Genomic DNA, 20,154 nt, shown 5'->3' with positions numbered 1-20,154 from the left:
CCTCTCCGTTCAGTAAGTAACTTCACCATACAATGGGAAGTCCCATGACACACATCTGACCCGTTTCTGTAAGCGACATGTGGGTCGGTGTCTCGCTGGCCGCGCTCGCTTTACTACTGCTATGGCTGCTCTGTACCGCCGAGGATATCACCACCGCTCCGTTCAATAAGTAACTCAGAGGTTTAGAGTAGCCAGGTATCTCAAGACATACGACGTGGGTCCGTGAGCCGATGTCTTTGTAATGATCACCACAACTACCGCCTCTGTTGCTCCGTTTAGTAAGTAACCACATACGTGGAAGTCTCATGAGTCATGACACAGTTAAGCCCGGTATGCAAGCGGGACGCGGGTCGGTGTTTGTTACAGCCACTCTGTAAGTGCCGCTGCTCCTTTAAATAACATTATGCTCAGAGTAGGCAGTGTAATGTATTAAAAATAAATGTATAAGAATAAGATATTGTGGTTATACATTGTTCACACGGATACTTACGAAAAGCCGGATAGATCTTACGGAAGCAGCAGAACTTGAGCCCAAGGACCGTTCCACACCTCGGACACTGGCGATCAAATAACGAAAGAGGCGCGTTCCTAGCACACAGTCTTAGCTCGTGTAGGCGAACGCGTACTATGCTTGTATGAGTGAAATATGACAGGTCGACTGTTCGCGTTTTTGACGGGCGTTAACAGTGAGGTAACCGAGAGGGGGTGGGCGGCACTTTTAGCAGGAAGCGGGAGTGGCCATACTGTACGATAGTACTCTTTGTTATACTGTGACCGTTCTGAAACTGGACGCTGGCGGAGAGGACACTTCGAGCAAGTGAAAGCCATCTAGTGAGTGAAGTGGTAGTGACTTGTAACATGTGACTAGGGTAAGGGAGAAGCGTAATTATCTCTCTAACGCTCTTCCATATTAGTGAGACAGAATAAGATAACAATGATACAATACGAGTACGAAGGGTAATAACTACTCAATATCAATATTGGGGACACCTTACACAGATAAACTTAGCCCGAAACTAATCAAAGCTTGTACTATGGGTGCTAAGCGACGATATACGTACTTAAATAGATAAATACATGTATATATATATACATAGAAAATATCCATGACGCGAGGAAAAAACTGTGCTATTCACACAAATAAATGCCCTCAGCAGGAAGGATCACTACCGACTGAGCCAGACCGGTCGTCAACTGCCTATTACCAAAGAGGATCGGGTATTATAGATAGTTACTGTCAAAGTAAAATGTGTAATCACAGAGCATAGACTGCCATCTCTTGACACAGGCTTAAAACTTTTAAACTTCAGTTTTGACAATTTGGCCCATATTCTTAGCTTGATATGTGTTACAATGTCAAATGTTAATATTAGCGCCATCTAGTTGAGCGTACCCCAAAGGTGTAATGCCATTTAGGCCACCGTACCTTTTTCTGCTACCTCAAATATTACCACCAAAAAAGTGTCACATTTAACAAGTAACATGACATGAAACTAAAATATGAAGACGCCAAGACAGTCGCATAGCAACCTGTTCCTGATTTTAATCAGGTACCTCCGTCATTTCGTGCTAAGTCTCGAGTTAATCCGGGCGGTAAAAACGGGTCAAAGCTTCGTCCGTCGTAATAAAACAAGAAAAGTGAGGCGTTTAAAACTTCAAGTACACTTGTTGGTGGCACATTTGATGAGGGTACTTACTTTATTTAAGAACTATTTTAGTACTGCAGAATTTTATGCACTTATTTAATGAAAATAAAAATACTATTTTTTTTTATACTACGTCCAAGGACGATTATAAAGGACCAGCAGGGTCCATACTAAACACCGTACCCCGTTGGCAGCCGTAAATCTATGTCGCTAGATGTCACTAAGAGTGTCATTTGAATAAAAATGTCGTTTTTTTTTTAAAGTACGAACGCGGTAGTTCAACGGCATTACAAGTGATACAGTGAAAAGTACATAGATGACGCTAGGGGCCCGTGTCATGTTTCGGTCCCTGTTTACAACGCAAGCCATCGTTCTTATTTTGAATTATGACAATCATGCAAAAGAGTACCATACTGTCAAATTTTCTATCTCTTTCATTTCAGCGTGACGTCAATGATTAGTAATATTACTTTCAATATATTTAAAATTTAGATTTTAATGAGGCCATTTCGAACGGTGTTTATGATAGATATCATGTTGACAATCAATCTCCTGACCGTCTCGCTCACACCAATCCTATCCTATATTTGAACAAGTGCGACCGAAACAGTCGAGTATTATTGAAGATTTTTGAATGTCTAAAATCTTATTGGTAGTTGTCGAAAACCCGCTTTTTCCATAAAGTGTTGGCGCGACGTCAAGTGGGTGATAGGCGTACGAGCAAGTACGCGTTGGATGGTCGACTACTATGCGCGGCGGTTTTTACGCGTACTTAGACCGTTTTCACATTATCCGATCCGATATCGGATGTCGGAAGGATTTCAATAGAAACAATCCAAGATGGCGCCTGTAATGTATGGATTATCGGTCCGATATCCGATATCGGATCGGATAATGTGAAAACGCACTTACGGTGACACATAATCGAAAAAGGTTGTCGAGCCATAAGTACGCATACTTGCTCGTATCGTACGTCTATCGCCCACTTCAGACTGCGTTTCGATCGGCGTTTAGCGTCAATGATTATCAGCTCGGCTTCATGGCTTTACGAACCTTAAGCTCGGACCATCGAATATGAAACTTATAAACTTCTTTGTACACAAGGATATAAAGAAGTTTATAACCAGGTGCTCCATGTCACCATTGCACCAATCTGTCGCCAGCACCGCTACACTTCAACGGCCAAGTCACGTCAAGTATAAATGGGAAAGTGTGTGTGTCTGTTTGTTTGTCCATCTTTCACGGCAAAACGGAGCGTCGTATTGACGTGATTTTTTAAGTGGAGATAGTTGAAGGGATGGAAAGTGACATAGGCTACTTTTTGTCTCTTTTTATATCCCCCCACTTCCTTATAATGGAGGATGGAAGTTTGTGGAGAGATTTTCGAATTTAACGCGATCGAAGCCGCGGGCAAAGGCTAGTTAACTATAATAATAAAGAAATCGCAGTAAGGAACTTTATGTAGATTTCATTACTTTTTAGAGATAAACAAGCAGCTCCATCGAGACGGCTATTTTTTACAGAATGTTTTTGGTGGGATATACATAGGCATAGGTATATAACACTAACAAGGTATCTATTGTCTTAGTCCGTTTTCACATTATCCGATCCGATATCGGATGTCGGAAGGATTTCATTGGAAAAAATCCAAGATAGCGCCTGTAATGTATGGGGTATCAGTCCTACATCCGATATCGGATCGGATAATGTGAAAACGCATTAAATTTAGTCTCATTAATTATAAATTATGTCAGAGTTTAGGTTTATACGAGTACCAAACGAGTAGTATACGAGTAGAAAATATATTACCAAAACAATACAAACTATCATTAATTTATTATAAAAACGTAATCCAAAGTGCCACACCTAGTCGGCCAGTGCATGGCCTACGCTGCCGATGGTCAGGGTGCTCGGAGTGACATACAAGAAACGCTGAACTATCCGCGTTGTGTCCAAGACGAAGCCTGACCGACGAAGCTAGCAAGTCTCTCTACATGTTAGCTGAAATACTGTCAAACCGTTCACTGTGATTACTCAGATTATTATAAGCAAAATGATCTTCGAATGAACTTTCTGGACAATTGAGATGCATGGGCGCAGTCGAAACCAGCTCGCCCCTTCAGCCGTGTCCCGTTGAAAATCGGAAAGATTCTTTTCCTTAGCACATTTAATGTTTACAAATTGGATTGGCCTTCTGTCACCTAAACTGGTAAATTTATGTATGAGGTCATTGGTCATACAATTATTAATTTATACCGTTATTAATTCTGTATCTCTACTCGCATTGCTACTGCGATTCTAAAATATTTAATATCCATATTATGAATATTCAATAAATCATACAATGACATTTGTGATGTGACATGGATGTCAGATGTAACATCTGTTGGCACAATGATTGCGTTTTGTTGAACGTATTTGAGCTCAACATATAGGTTTATTATCACTAAGTATATTATATTAATGAACAACGAAACGGATGTGACATTTTCCTAGTCCACCAACGTCATCTAGTCATTTTATTTGGCAATAATTAGACAACATGCGAACAAACTTAGCCAGCGAAGCGATCACAACTACGTCGAGGCCGACCAAAAAATATAATTTGTAAAAATTGTGTTTTGAGCCAATATTTTGATATTAAAATAAAGTTTTTTGATAGTTATTCATAGTATAATATAAAAACAAGTAAAAATATGTGTGAAAATATGTTTTTTTCCACTCCCGGGTTACGAAACAACGCCATCTAGTTTTAAAGCAAAAACTAAGCTTTTTTCAGGGGTACGCTTTTTTGTATGGGCTATATCAGTCTAGTATTAAATGGTCCTTGCTACGTCGGTGGCAAACAAGCATACGGCCCGCCTGATGTAAAGCGGCCACCGTAACCTATGGCCGCCTGCAACTCAAACAGTGTCACATGCGCGTTGCCACCCTATTAGAAACTTGTACATTCCCTTTTGCTGTGTTAAGTACGCAGCAAAAAGGAGTGCACAAGTTCTAAGGAGGGTTCGGGTTGCCGACGACTCAAAGGACAATAGACGGAACAAGTTAGTTCCGTAAGTCCTCCCGTCACCAGCACACCGCACCCTCGTTGAGCTCTGGCAGCCTTACTCACCAGGCTCTGGCAGCCTTACACACAACACTATGAGTAGGGTCTAGTGCTATTTGGCTGCGGTCTTCTGTAAGACGGAGGTACTTCCCCAGTTGGGCCCTGCTCTAGATACGAGCGAGACGATATCCGCTGTGCTGTGCCCTACCACACAAAGCGGAATATCATTCGCTATGCCCTACCTCCTACAGTCTATCTAACACGGAGGGATAAAAGTCGAAGTAGCTTATATTTATCTCCATGGTATAATTTTTATAAGAAGTGGAATAAAAGATGTATCAGCTTAGTTATGCATACTTGCATAGTGTCCAATCTTCAAGGTCTAATATAAAACTCAATATCGCAAAAAATGTCGCTCAAGGGGTTTTTCCCTTCCTACGTCGATATTAAATTGTAGTTTCTCGTATCATCATCCTCCTTGCCTTACCCCGGCATTTGCCACGGCTTATGGGAGCCTGGGGTCCGCTTTGATAACTAATCCCAAGATTTGGCGTAGGCACTAGTTTTTACGAAAACAACTGCCATCTGACCTTCCAATTGTAGTCTCTCGTAATATTTGACCTGAATATGGGAATCCGCACCCCAACATCTTGATAATTAGAAGCGTGTTCCAATATTTATGCAACCTTTGACAGCTCCGTTATGTTTGATAGCGAATGCTACGTGGACACATTTGGGATAATCATCATCATCATCATAATATCAGCCCCTTATCGCCCACTACTGAGCATAGGCCTCTTCTAGTAGTCTCATCCAGTTGGAAGAATTTATTGGTTTAATATATCTATCTATCTATCTATAGCAGCCTCTAAAGCGCCCGTCTTCGGACATAGGCCTCCTCTCCATTCCTCCACGCTTGTCGGTCCATTGCCATCCGCATCCAGTTATCGCCAGCTAGTTGGCAGATGTCGTCTCTCCATCTAAGGGGGGGCTTGCCGCGACCGCGGTTTAATTTATACGGTGAAATAAAAAGGACCGTTTAAACTTTGCAGTGACTTTTGAGGTCGTAATGAACAACTTTTATTATGGGACCAATGCTGAAATCGCAAATAAAAATGATTTTTCATACATTTCCACTGTCATGATGCCGCTGATTTCAATAAATAAATTGTAATTGTCTGAAAATAAACAATTTTTGTTTTATTTTTATTTTTATTCAATGCAACACCCTTTTTTTTCGCTACTTCAGCATTGGTCCCGTAATAACAGTTATTCATTATAACCTCAAACTCAAAAGTCACTATGCAAAGCTTGAAAGGTCCTTTCTATTTCACCGTGTATAAGTATAGATATTATTTTCGTAACCTTATCACAAACTGTCATTCAGAATGTGGCAATGCGCCCATACTGTTCAGTTGCATGCAAGATAGTAATAAAACATGATGCCGTGTGACGCTGCATATTGGTTCCACGTTCGAATGGTAAATGTATTGCTGTAACGTGTAAAAATGTGCTATTATGGATGAATTATTATGTGTAGATCAGCAATTCCCGTTAAGTTTGTACATTTGTATTACGTCTCCGATTTGGATAAAAATTGGTAGGCTGATAGAGTCGATGATGCTGAGCAAGATCCACTAGGTTTCCCAAAATGTGTTAGGTTGATTGTATGAAACTTTCCTTTTTTGTTACCGAAAATGTATAGAAATCTGGTAACAAAAAAGGAAGGTTTCATACAAACTACATAGGACATTTTGGGAAACCTTAGTGGATCTTGCTCAGCATCATAAACTCTATCAGCCTACCAATTTTTATCCAAATCGGAGACGTGATCTAAATGTACAAACTTAACGGGAATTGCTCAGATGATATAATTATGGCAATAACCATATGGTTATAAACAATTATTTTTTCATAAAGAAAGAAGGTTTTACATAGAAGGTTTTTACTCAAAGTAGTGTTTTCTATAAAAGAGAGCAAACTTAATGGTGACGATTTAGTAATATTTACTTTGGAGCAGGGTAACCTGGAACTATAATTTAGAGAGGTACCCATGAGCCTCATCATTAATCACATAAAGATAGATGATCGAGAAGCTCCTAATTAGATGAAGGATTTTAGGAGAGGGCACAAAAAATCCCAGGAGGTCGAATTGTACTTGTATCCGTAAGGATACAAGATCAGATGTATTTAGTTTCAGAGTACGAGTAAGTGTAGGTAACCCTATCTTACCACGAAATACAACATACAGTAGGCTTATGCCATAAGAAATTCTCTGCCATTCAACACTTAGTAAAAGGGAAAATATAAGGTGGTGAGAAATCATGATTCTTATTTTTTCAAAACTATTAACAACTAGTTTTTGCCAGCGGCTTCGCACGTGTTAAATTCTAGCTCCGTACAAACTTCAACTTCTCATGTTAGGGAAGTGGGGGGGTTAGAAAGAGACAAAAAGCACCCTATGTCACTCTCCATTCCTTACACTATCTCCACTTAAAAAATCACGTCAATGCGTCGCTCCGTTTTGCCGTGAAAGACGGACAAACAAACAGACACATACACTTTTCCATTTATAATATGTATTAGTATGGATTATTACATGCCCCAGTTAATGAGTTATCGCGGTTTCTAGTTCGCAGTTATTAGTGTTCTTGCGGCAAGTAATTACCCTAATAATGTAATAAGTTATAAACGGAACTTACGAAGATATTGGCCGCCTGCCAAATTGACCTTGGGGTAATTAGGTTTTTTATGAGTTCCATCCACGGTGTTTTCAGTCAAAGGGAATAGTAAATCCGATGTACTTAGGATATGTTTAGGAAAATCAACGAAAGAGGGCGTGAAAAACAATTATATGCCATAGTGCAAGTTGTTTGCTATATGTTACCCCCGCAAACTGGGTAATGACTTGTTGTCGAAAAACGTAATAAGTATTTTTTCATGTCCAAATTTTTCGCTAGATGTCGCTGTACCATCCGCAAACTAGCGAACGACATTCTATGATTAATTACATGTAATTAAATTGTAAATTTTATTATTGTCATCTTTTTTAGCAAATAAGTCCGTGTAGAAATAGTTATTTATGTGACTGGTTGATGAATGATACATCAAACTTAATTAAAGATCATATATATGTGGCGTTCCATGTTTAAAGGGTCCACATCCTTCATGGGACATGAAAAGTTGTCGTAACTTAATAATAGACGGCGCTGCATTCGAAAATCTTGACTGATATCTCTATACCATACTATTCAATATACTCTATGGTTCCATCATTAGCTTTAAAGTGTGAATTATTACTCACATTTAGAGTGCTTTGGCATCTTATCTATTCATAAGAAATAAATTTCAATAATTATGATATTTTTTGACATGTTGATGGATGGAGAGAGGGGGGTATACCCAAACAACAATGCATTGTGTGAAAGAGGATAAGAGAAAAAAAGAAATGAGTGTTGAGATGACGAAAGATAGAGGAGAATGGAAGAGGAAGACAAGTTGAATCGACCCCCATATAACGTGGGGAAGACAAGTTGTACCGACCCCCACATAGCGTACAAACTTTTCTCCCTCCCCCTGTTTCTGTGATTTTGAATAAAATGTACTACCCCTACCTCTTAAAAAAATAACGTTCATGATTAAAATGAGTCAGATTAACAAAGCTACAACAAAGGACTTTCGTGTCAGATCACGAACATGTTTAGTCATGTGAAAATTCTCAGAAAACTCGTAATAAATTCAAAACAAGTGTTAGTTTGCAAAAAAATGGAGCAACTATATTCGTGTCGTGTTGAGTTACATTATAAGTACATGATACTTATAATGTAATTATAAAGGTGACGACTGATCTGTTACTTTTGCGGCGAACATTTGTACGTTTACGGAATTCTTAACTTGTGCCTACCTACATAATATTGATTTTTGAGCAAATGACATGTAATCGCTGAAAAAAGATTTTATTTAAGTATAACCTATACGAATTTTTAAATAACTATACATGGGTATATTATATTATTTGGTTGGCTACAGGTGGTTATTGTAATGCGCGAACTTGTAACGCGATAAATTGTTAGAAGTCAGTCTCCACCTTAATAAATCAAGAGAGCAATTATGTTTTGCTGCACCATAAACGCAAAGTTAAATACTTAAGCAGAAAGTTCGTAGAATTTTAAAATGTTAATTTATATCTTATGTTTTAATTTACTTAAAAAACTTCGTTTTTTTTTTAATTTATTTAATTTATTTTGAAAAAACAACTTAAACTAATTTTTTACATTAAAAAACTTGCCAAACTGTTACGTTTAATGGCAAGCTGCGCTAATTTTTTAAACAATCTTAAATTGTATATCTTAACCTATTTACATAATTACATACATGCTTTAGGTACTACACATGTTTCATACATGTGTTTAGTTACATACATGTTTTAGGTTTCTAGTCGTATTTGAGCATTTTCAGAATTTGGGTCCCCCCAATTAGCGTAACCGAAGTCGTTACCAAAAATAAATCAATGTCAGTTTTGTGTCGATCATTAAGCACGCAATTTTTAATAAAAATATTGTTTTTGTGTTAATTACATAAACTTTGAGCGATAATCTACATTCGGAATGTGAAAAAAATACATTTTTAGACAGATTTTATGCTTAATTGTCGTCACAAAACTGTTAGTTTACGCTAATTTTCTTGTTATTCATATAAAATGAGTAGAAACGTGCCTACAATATGAGTAGGAATATCTTATGCCAACAGTCTTTTAAGAGAAGTAAAGGAGATGCAAATTACGTTCCAAAATCTCATGATATTATAATGGCGTTGACGTTATTCCCGGCTTCTTACAATATAAGCCTCGAAATTGAAAGCGGTTTCACCCAGCTTTCACCGGGAAGATTGTCTACAGGAATGAAATTTGCTTCAATTTGCTTCTTAATGTAAAAGTTAAACAAAAATGTACTAGAAATAAATGCAATATATTATAGATGTCATAAATTAGGTGGAACCGAATAAAACCATGTTGGCCTAAGTTCAATTGCTCTGTGTAAAGAATCGTAGATATTCGTCCATCGCAAACAAATGTCGAAAACATGGGTTTTAGGAAGTATCCTGAAGGTACAGAATAAGCGAAAGAGCAGAATTTTGCATCAAGCCTATTTTGATAGAATGCCGATTTATGGACCTTGACACTGCAACTGATCTGACTATTACTCCAGGTTTTTTAATTTCTGTAATCTTTTCTATGATTATCCTGACTAGTCTAATCTACATATATAACTCCACTTATAGTATGTAACAAATAAAATTATTTATTATTATTTTTTTTATTTGTTTTTTTTTAAGTAGTAACACTACTATATATAAATTGTAAACTGAAATAGATACCATACACTAAAGAAATAGCGATCAAGCCCACTGGTGGCGAAGCCGGGAATCGAACCCGGGTCTCCAGCTAACGCGGCTGACGTGATAAACCGCTACACCACCACGACCGCCGAGGTACCCGTCGAACCACCATCTCTCTCGCTATATCGTAATCCTGCAAAAGGATTCATATAGGAGGTGCAAGCACAAATTGCTCGCCCTTAGAGTTGGTCAAAGGCGCCTAGCCTTCAGAGATAACATACACTAGAGAAATTTCGACGGGTACCTCGGCGGTCTAGGTGGTGTAGCGGTTTATCACTTCAGCCGCGTTAGCTGGAAACCCGGGTTCGATTCCCGGCTTCGCCACCAGTGGGCTTGATCGCTTTTTCTTTAGTGTATGGTATCTATTTCAGTTTGGAATATTTAAGGTTAGAAGGTCAGATGGCAGTCGCTTTCGTAAAACTAGTGCCTACGCCAAATCTTGGGATTAGTTGTCACAGCGGACTCCAGGCTCCCATGGAGCCGTGGCAAATGCCGGGATAACAAAAGGAGGATGATGATGATGATTCTTTGTTTCCCACAGATGCAGCAACACGCGGCACGTCGATGTACGGCGACGGTTGCTCCATCACCAACGACTGTGGCTTCGCCGACTCCATCTGCGACGAGAGCCTCAAGACCTGCCACTGCCACCCTGACAAGCCGGCTACCAACTACGTGGACAAATGTGGAAAACGTAAGTGTATCCATCTTTTTAACTAGCCTATTTTTGTGTCCTACTGCTGGGCAAATGCCTTCCCTTTCTTCCACCACCCATCACGATTTGCCTCATAAGAGTCGCTGCAAAATGCGTCGTGGTCATCCAGCCATCTTTTCTTTCGTCTGCCTCTGCCTCAGCTAATCGACGGTGTCCAGACAGTACCTAGTCAATTAGGCCCACCGATCTGGATGCATTCCGTAGACAGGTCCTGCCTAATCCCTTGGGCCTTGCGAACGTAACACCAGTACTGTACCAGTTTTGGAGCCAAGCCAAGCCAACCGCGAACCACAGGGAAAATTTGGGTGTGAAAAATATTTTCTTGAATTGCTGTCAACATCCTGACAAGCTGGCTACCAATTACGTGGTTAAATGTGGAAAACGTAAGAATCTTTCTATCTCTTGCCTTCCTTATATCAATCGTAACTCACAAATTTAGAAAGTACACGTTTGGTGTGACTTTGCCGACTCCATGTGTGATAAAGGCGTTAGAATCTGCCCCTGCCATCCTGACAACCTACTGTGCAGAGGGGCTGGGACGACATGTTGTGCAAGAAGACTGTTGCAAATATGCTAGAGGGAGCGGTGGGATCCAACTTGGCCCGCCTTAAAGCCGCTTCTAGGGTTGAGTCAGGGGCGTGGCTGCACGCATTACCTTCCCCGTCACTTGGCTCGCTTTTGGACAATGACTCCTTAAGGATCGCGGTGGCCTTGCGATTGGGGTGTAAGGTGTGCGAGGCGCATCGGTGCGTTTGCGGGGTCATGGTTGAGGAAGACGGTCACCATGGTCTCAGCTGCTTGAAGTGCGCGGGTCGTTTCTCGAGGCATCATGCTATCAATGATGCAATCCGCCGGGCTTTGGTGTCGGCCAACGTTCCTTGCGTTTTGGAACCTCCAGGGTTGTGCCGCACGGATGGAAAGAGGCCTGACGGTCTGACATTGGTTCCATGGCAGAAGGGTCGGTGTCTTTTATGGGACGCGACGTGCGTCAGCACGTTTGCGCCGTCCCACTTGAACCTTACGGTTAGGTCTGCAGGGTCAGCCGCGGAGTATGCGGCCAAAATGAAGCATGCCAAATACTCTGCCCTGGAACCAATGTACGACTTTGTGCCAGTCGCAGTCGAAACTGCGGGACCTTGGGCTCTGGAGGCGAAGGAGTTCATAAGGGATTTGGGCCGGCGGCTAAGGGACAAGGGATGTGACCCTCGGTCCGGATCGTACCTGGTCCAACAGATCTCATTGGCTATTCAGCGTGGTAACGCTGCCGGTGTGATGGGGACATTTGAGCCGGGTACGATTCGGGACGGTTTCATTTAGCTTAAAGTTATTATTTTATGTGTGACGAAGCCTGTTGCGGATATCATCATTGGTTTGTTTGACGAAGCATGTTGTTGATTTGGATTTGTGGCCACATGACGAAGCTTGCGTTGCGGATGAATTTTCGCATGGGAGTAGTGTTAAGTACTGTTTTATTTTAAGGGTAGATGAAATGAGTGTTATATATGTTTTAATTCTATGGTAACAGAAATGCTGATATGTACCTACTATGTCGTTAAATGTGGAAAATCTAAGTCAAGAGTGACATCCTCCTCCTCTCGTTGGTATCTTCATTGCTGAGGGTTGTGAAATCCAAGTGGAATCAATTTTCATCTGGTGGTATCTCGCCGTTTCGATTCTTGGCATCGTATAGTGCGTCGAAATGTTCGGTGTCTAGGTTGGAACGGATCAGATCTGGCCATTTTGTTGGACTGTTACCTATTATTGGTCGTCTTGCTATCAATCTTGCCAGTAACGATGACTTCTTTTCTTGCTGCTACAAGATTCTGAATAAACTGATGGTTAACAATCTGGTCTTAAAGAAGAACTAGATGGATAATTCAAGTACGTTTGACTAAAAGGAACCCTAGTCTTACCAAAGATGTTCTCGAATGTATCTCATTAATTATTGAATAATTTCAATGTGCAAATCGTAAAGGTCGCAATCAAGATATCGACAAACTGTCTCAGGCTATTCACATCCACGACCGTGTTCCTTATAAACAATACCCTCTTGTCCGTTATGTCTATTAACATTATAATAGTATCGCTTCAATGGGCTTATTAATAAAATATTGAAGCGCCTGCTACCCAGGTAACTCAGAAAATAAAGATATTAAGATACAGACATAGGATTAAAATTCCTTAAATATTTGCAGTGTAAGCCTTGTGGATCTATTAATGCTTAAATGTCAATCGAGCTTTTTGGTGAAATCACATAAATATATCAGGAGGAAAATCCCCAATGAATTTTAAATGTGTATTTTGTGAAATCTATAATCCACATTGGGTCAGCCTGGGGAATACGAGTAAGCAGAACTTAAGGTGACATGAGGAATATACGTGTTTAATATAGTCCCAAAAGTCTACAAAAAAGCTCATCCAATTTTCGTTCACTATCATTCCACTATCCATCTATTTATTTATTCGTATGGCATATACAGAGTCGCTTGTGGAAATACTAATAAAGTTAACACGTATGAAAACTGGGTCAGCATGACGAATATTGACTGTGTTCCCAAATCTACAGAATAAAAAACTCAATCAACTTTCGGTCTCTACACAGACTTTCTTCAAATGCCACATGCATCTATTGCAAAGTTCACATTATGTAAACCCAGCGTCCCATTGAAAAGGCCTGTCGCGTATCTCACAAAGGCCCCACGAGCCATTTAACCCGAGATGCTTGGCCGACATGCATTCGTCTCAACCAGCATAGCCGAAGTGACAAACATTGACGCTACGTGGCGTTCGAATCTCAGTCTGGCTTTGTAGCGACTACAAAAGAGCGGTAGGGAGAGATAGCTATGAGACTCAAGTGATTGTAACTTTTTTTTAATACTACGTCGGTGGCAAACAAACATACAGCCCGCCTGATAGAAAGTGGTCACCGTAACCTATGGACGCCTGCAACTCAAGGAGTGTCACATGCGCGTTGCCAACCTTTTAGAAAATTGTACACTCCTTCGGGTTCGGGTTGCCGACGACTCAAAGGACAATAGACGGAACAAATTAGTTCCGTACGTAGGTCCTTCCGTCACCAGTACACCGCACCCTCGTTGAGCTCTGGCAGCCTTACTCACCGGCAGGAACACAACACTATGAGTGAGTAGGGTCTAGTGCTATTAGGCTACGGTCTTCTGTAAGGCGGAGGTACTTCCCCAGTTGTGCTCCGCTCTAGATTCGAGCGAGATGATATCCGGTGTGCTGTACCCTACCACACAAAGCAGAATCTCATTCGCTATGCCTTACCTCCTATGACTTTGGCTAGATGCCCTGGTACTAGTAACTTATGATAAATAAGTTGCTTGCCTTTTCATGCCACGATAGTTGTGGGTGTCATGATGCTGATTTCCCTACAAAATCGTTTTGCAAGATACCATTTGTAGATAGGATTAACATAATGTTGGGGGATAAAATCTTTATATTCTAGTAGCTTTTAGCAACTGGTTGCATTTAGATGTCACAATAGTCGTGAGCGGGAGTCGTGAATAAGATTTTGCTTTAGAAAACTGTGATTAAGTATAAATTTATTTGAAATTCGCACTAATACAATTTTAAATGTGAATTTTTGACAGTTGGACATAATTATGTGTTTGGTCTTGACTGCTCTTTGTAATTTTTTTTCTAATCCCATTACAAAATAATAAAAAAATATTTAATAAATAAAAAGTTACTAGTATGTACAATCTTAAACAAATAAAATATAAAAAATAATACTAAAGTACCTTAAAAAATAGAAGACTAAATTAAAATATATTAAACTAATCAAAATGACCACCGCGAGCAGAGCTATATCGGGTGCAAAGGTGCCCATCACACTTGCCGCATTGCCACGTTGGATGGCAATGGACAACCTTTGCACCAGGTACGAGCCCGCACGAGCATTTCGGAGGTTCCGCTCTCTCAGCTTGTGTCACAAAATTGATTTTGTAAATTAAGTACAAATGGCCATTTAAACATTGGATGTAAGATTGGATTCTATGTTATAAATAAATTTTCACTCTATTTTTAGCAAACATTTCAAAACGGAACACAAATCTTCATACTCCAGTAAAAGATTTTCCACTAAAGAGTAATATTTCAGAAGTATTCCATTGTTCCCCGGGGACAGATAAGTGGTGCTGCCGGCACGACCCCTAACGAACCAACCCTAGAGATTAAACCGTGATTCTCGGAAAACAACGGCTGGAGATGAACATAGTGTTTTAAAAAAGATTTTTTCGTTTCATTTAAGCAATCTGAAGTACAGTCCTTCCTATCTAAAGATTTTCTAAAGTTCAAAATACGACAACTTTACTTTTAAACCATATTTGATAAACCTGATACACAGCTATTAAAATAGCGTATTAGCAGAATTTAATATCATTAGATATGCATAATGTAAGCTAATTTCGACCACCAAGAACCTTCGCCTTAATCTCATAAAGAAGGCAATCTCAAAAACTTATTTAATAAAGCTTGAGCAAAGCAAGAGGCGTGTTGATATCGCCAGATTTTCGGCGAAATCCCTAAATGCCAACATTTTCCCTCCATTCTGTCTCGTTTTTCCTTCAAGATAATTTAGTGCCATCAGTCAATCTCTGAGGATGTGATTGTGTCCCATAAAAAGTACTGAGATCAGTGGGTGGTGTAATTCATCACGGTCAGAATAATGTGGTTCACATTTATCATTCACACGTGCTTTCCCATTCGATGCATTCGTGGTTAATTTATCACATTGAAGCACTCCAATCTAATTCTGGAATCCATTATCTTTTGTACAGGCGCTTCCAATTTAAAAACTCTCAAAATAGCCGGCTATTCGGTTTTATTTCCCGTTGCTTTTGCTACCTCATCCGGGATTTTTCCGCAGACTGGGAGGCAACACGTTTCTGTAACGTGTTCGTGACATGAAATAATAGTTTAGTGAGCCCAGTAACATTAGGTTTCGTTGATATAACGGTCTTCATGGATTAAGATTTGAATTATGAGCTGAACTTGTTCTCGTGCCCGATTCTTTTGAAAAGCACCAAATAAACGCAACATTCCTTCAAGTATGTGGTCATTAGGATTAGTTTTCTTAAATTTGCTGTAGCGTCACCGGTTTCACTAAAATATTATTCTTTGGCAGTATGAATAATTTCGCATACCTATATTTTTCTAGAAACAGTGCCACCGAACATCCAACTAGGATTTTAAAAATTTCAACACAAACTTTTTAAAGTTCTGAATGATTAGGTAACTGTTAGTGTCACAAGAAAACACAAGACTAGTATTGATTCTTATTTTTGTCGAGTTCCTAATGAGCAGGTAATCCTAAAAGGTAATCACGATATTCATGCCAGTCAATATATTTAATATATCTTGTCAAAAAAGTGCAGGCCGTTTTTCGAGACATGCGTCGCTTAATGACATTATCCGTCGGTCCCTTGCAACCATCAATGTGCCTGCTCTCCTTGAGCCGACTGGCATAATTAGAGATGATGGCAAGAGGCCTGATGGAGTGTCCTTGGTCCCTTGGAGTATGGGACGAATGTTAGTGTGGGATGCTACCTGCGTAGACACATTGGCACCGTCTCACCTCCAACGGACCAAGATAAAAGCGGGCGCAGCGGCAGAAAGTGCCGAAATTTTGAAACGTAATAAATACAAAAGTCTTGGCAAAGAATACCTTTTTGTACCCTTTGGTGTAGAAACCCTAGGTCCATGGGGCCCCAGCGCGAACAAGTTGTTCACAGAAATCGCGAAGCGTCTGGTTGAGGTAACTGGTGACCGAAGAGCTGGCGACTTCCTCGCACAACGTATCAGCATTGCGATACAGCGAGGAAATGTCGCCAGTACAGTTGGTACAATGCCTCAAGGGCCTATTTTAGACATTAGCTAGCTTTTAAGTTTAGTCTTAGTTTCTTATATAATTATGTAAATATGTTCATTTAATATATTACATCTAAATTGAAATAGATATCATACACGAAAGAAAAAACGGCAAGGCCCACTGGTGACCGAGCCGGGAATCGAACCCGGGTCTTCAGCTTACGCGGCTATCTATTTCAATTTATAATTTATATATAGTAGTGTGACTACTTGAAAAACAGAACAAATCAAAAAATATTCAATAAAATAATTTGATTTGTTCCCTAGTTGTATATTATATCCAGTTAGCAAACAGGTAAGGTACAGCGGGGCAAATCTCGACTAGGGGGCAATTATAACTGATCCATTTTTTCCCTTTTATTACAGATGTTGAGTTCTACATGTATCCACTGAACACGACTACCATATATAACCGGGGGACACTCTATTTAATAATGCAAACATTGTAAAACATGGAAAAAATGGACCAGTTACATTTGCCCCCCAGTCGAAATTTGACCCGCTATACCTTTACAAAGTATTGCAGTTCTGAACCAGCCAACCATTAGATTTAGTCGCTTACAAAGTTAACTGTTATAAATTACCAGTTCTTTGAAAAACGCAATTAACTTAGGTTAAGTACCTAGTTCCACAAAGGTCTTTTGTTACTTCTAGATTCCCAAAGGCGTTCAATTACTGTAAGTTCATTGCTATTAAAGCTTTTGCAATTAATTGCTTTGTTCTGTAATAATTAAGTTTAATTATTTATTTAACAGTTTATGTCGACGTGGGTTATTTTATTATTTAATATATTTTGAGTTTGGTTTAAGAAAATATTTTTTGCCTAGAGGAATAAATAGAATATACATTTTATTTCTTAATGATTTTTTTTTCTGAAAGAAAATTATGCTAAATTACAAGATGTTTCGAACATAATTAAAAGTCACCACTTCTGTCGTTCTTTTGTTCTTAACGTTTATTGTGAAAGAAAGAAAGAAAGAAAGAAAGAAATTTATTTGCTAGAATACTTATAACTAAGGTACAGATGTTCGTGTAAGTAGACAAGTAAAAGTATTCAGTCATCGTCATGACGACATGCAAATGTTTCTTAAAACTAAGTATTAAATTTATTAATTATACAAAATATATAACTAATATTAAAAAAATTACAAAATTAAAATCTACACATTCAACAATAATAATTAACTTCATTCCATTGTTATATAAATAAAAAAGTATGTCAACGACTAAATATAATTAAAAGAGTTATTGTCACGTAAATCACAAATTCACAATTATTATTATTCAATGTTACAATATGTTTTAAAATTACAATTAAAAAAATTAAAATTAATTTATAAAATTCAATATATCATTACTATGAATGTAAAAATAAAAATTATAAAATAAAACAATATTCCATTCAGTCACTTCCGTTCATTCGTTTATGCTTCCTTCCCGTTCCACTACCATCCATCCCTCATTCATTCCACGATATTGGCGGTAGCCACACATACCTTTGAAGTTGGCTCCTTCTTCATTTTTATCCTCCATTTTGTAAAATTATCTTAAAAATAAAAATAAAATAATAAATAAAAATAAATGTGTTACCGAAAATAAACCAAACGAAGTTTTTTTTCTGGTAAGGCTGGTGTGAAAATTTTATAGGTGCCAAAACTAAAACTTATTCAAACTTTATCCCACACTAAAAATATAGGTACAATTACAAAAGGCGGACTTAATGGTACACGGTTTTCTCTAACAGTCAGCTTTTAGGCTAAATATTCACATTTTATGGGACCGAAAATACTTAGTAATAAATAAAAACAATTTTGAATCTTGTGGTGCATGTAAAAATGGGTGAGGTACCATCTATATGATACGTCACCCATGTAGCACAAATTTTGATTAATAATGATGATTTTTTGATGATTGATAGAAGGCTAGTAGGTACAAGCCGTAAAAGTACTGGCACATGTTAAGAAAAAGGGTAGAAGTTTTAAAATTACGATTAAGTAGATGTATTAATTACTTAACCGAGCTGCTCAATACTGTCTTTCAAAATAAGAATATTAATAATTCTGCATTTATCAAAGTAAAATCTGAAAGTAAACAGCGGAAATATTCCGTGATAGAGCTTATCTTATCTAATCGTGAGATCTACGCCTGCAATTCTATTAATTCCGAATAAAGTGTCCCGCTAAGTAAGGAGAACTAATGGAACTTGGTGAAAATTGTTGCTCATTGTAGTATTGGAATAGTAGTTTTTTTTTTGCATCCGCAGAATGGTATATTTTCAATAATTTTGGAAGAAGCAATTTTGCTATTTAGATGATTCTCTTAATAATGTGGTTTTGAACTAGTAATAGCGTTTTTCACTACAACTGTCGTTTAAAATGTCAATGTGGCTATTACTTCTACAGAAAAATAACTATACAAAATTGTAATTTGAACCATTGTGGGTCACTTTCATAATTTCTATCAAGGTGAATGTTCTCCATATTTAACAATATTTAATGAAGGGAATTTGTGTCTTTCACCTTCCTTTGTTTGAGGATATGTACCTATAAGTATGTCACGAAGTACTCGAATTCTATTCAAAAGTCCCACTCTCCCTCGACCCTTCACCGCCCTTATATTCTCCTCCCCTTCTTTCTTTCTTTGCCTCTTCCTTCTTTTACTTCTTTATTGTCGAAAAAATGACACTTTTTGTTTCGTAATTTATGTATTTTATAACTTGATAATTTACGATCTTTGAATTCAATTTTCGAAATCATTAGCTCTACGGCACTCTTTGTGGTCGTGATTCTATTGTTTTATTTGAAAGGAGTACGAAATCGATGCACGAGTTGCATCGCGTGCAGTAATGGCTGTCGCAGCGATAATTCATGCGGGATATTACTTTACAAGGCTGTTCGGTAGTCCGGTGAAATAATACCGGTATTAATGGTAAATAATTAATTTCACAATATTTTATTTATTTTTCGATTATTAAGAAAATTTAGCAAGCTGACAATCTGTTACGTATCTTGGCAAAATAATACAGTAAAACCTCCATATTGTATTTACCAGATTACGATTACTAAGAAAATGTATTCAGAAAAAGTGCCAGCCTACCCGAAGTGGCAATCTTTAATGCATCTTGGCGGAAGAATGAAAGTGTAAATATTTATGTCATCTCAATACGGAAAAGTGATAAAGAGACAAAACAAGAAAAAAAATACGAATATGTACAGTAACCGGCATAAATAAGTGATGATTTCTGTACCCTGTCATATTAACGTCTTGTTTGAAATGTCATACGAAATTGTCAAACGATTAAATGCGACAAGGTACAGAAATCATCACTTCTTTATGCCGGTGACTGTATCATCCTGAATAACCTGATGTAATAGTATGAGCAGGATTTAATATAGGTAAAGAAAATTATAAAGTTTTTTTTTATTTTTTTAGTTGCTACTTTAATTTACTAAACA

General features: G+C 38.4%; 1 protein-coding gene across 5 annotated transcripts in view; it reads left to right on the top strand.

The window, feature by feature from the left end:
* LOC125242014 overlaps positions 1-20,154 on the top strand; it is a 121,273-nt gene that overhangs the window by 84,761 nt on the left and 16,358 nt on the right. For all 5 annotated transcript variants that reach the window (XR_007178814.1, XM_048150716.1, XM_048150714.1 and 2 more), the window contains exon 3: positions 10,634-10,786. Coding sequence is in view for 4 of the 5 variants with exons in the window: in XM_048150716.1 (XP_048006673.1) it covers positions 10,634-10,786 (153 nt within the window). In the remaining variant the exon portion in view is untranslated. The remainder of the gene's footprint in view (positions 1-10,633; positions 10,787-20,154) is intronic.

This window comes from Leguminivora glycinivorella, unplaced genomic scaffold (assembly GCF_023078275.1).
Source record: "Leguminivora glycinivorella isolate SPB_JAAS2020 unplaced genomic scaffold, LegGlyc_1.1 Scaffold3, whole genome shotgun sequence".
Taxonomy (NCBI): domain Eukaryota; kingdom Metazoa; phylum Arthropoda; class Insecta; order Lepidoptera; family Tortricidae; genus Leguminivora; species Leguminivora glycinivorella.
Note: the sequence above shows the minus strand (reverse complement) of the source record. Positions and strands in the feature narration are given on the sequence as shown.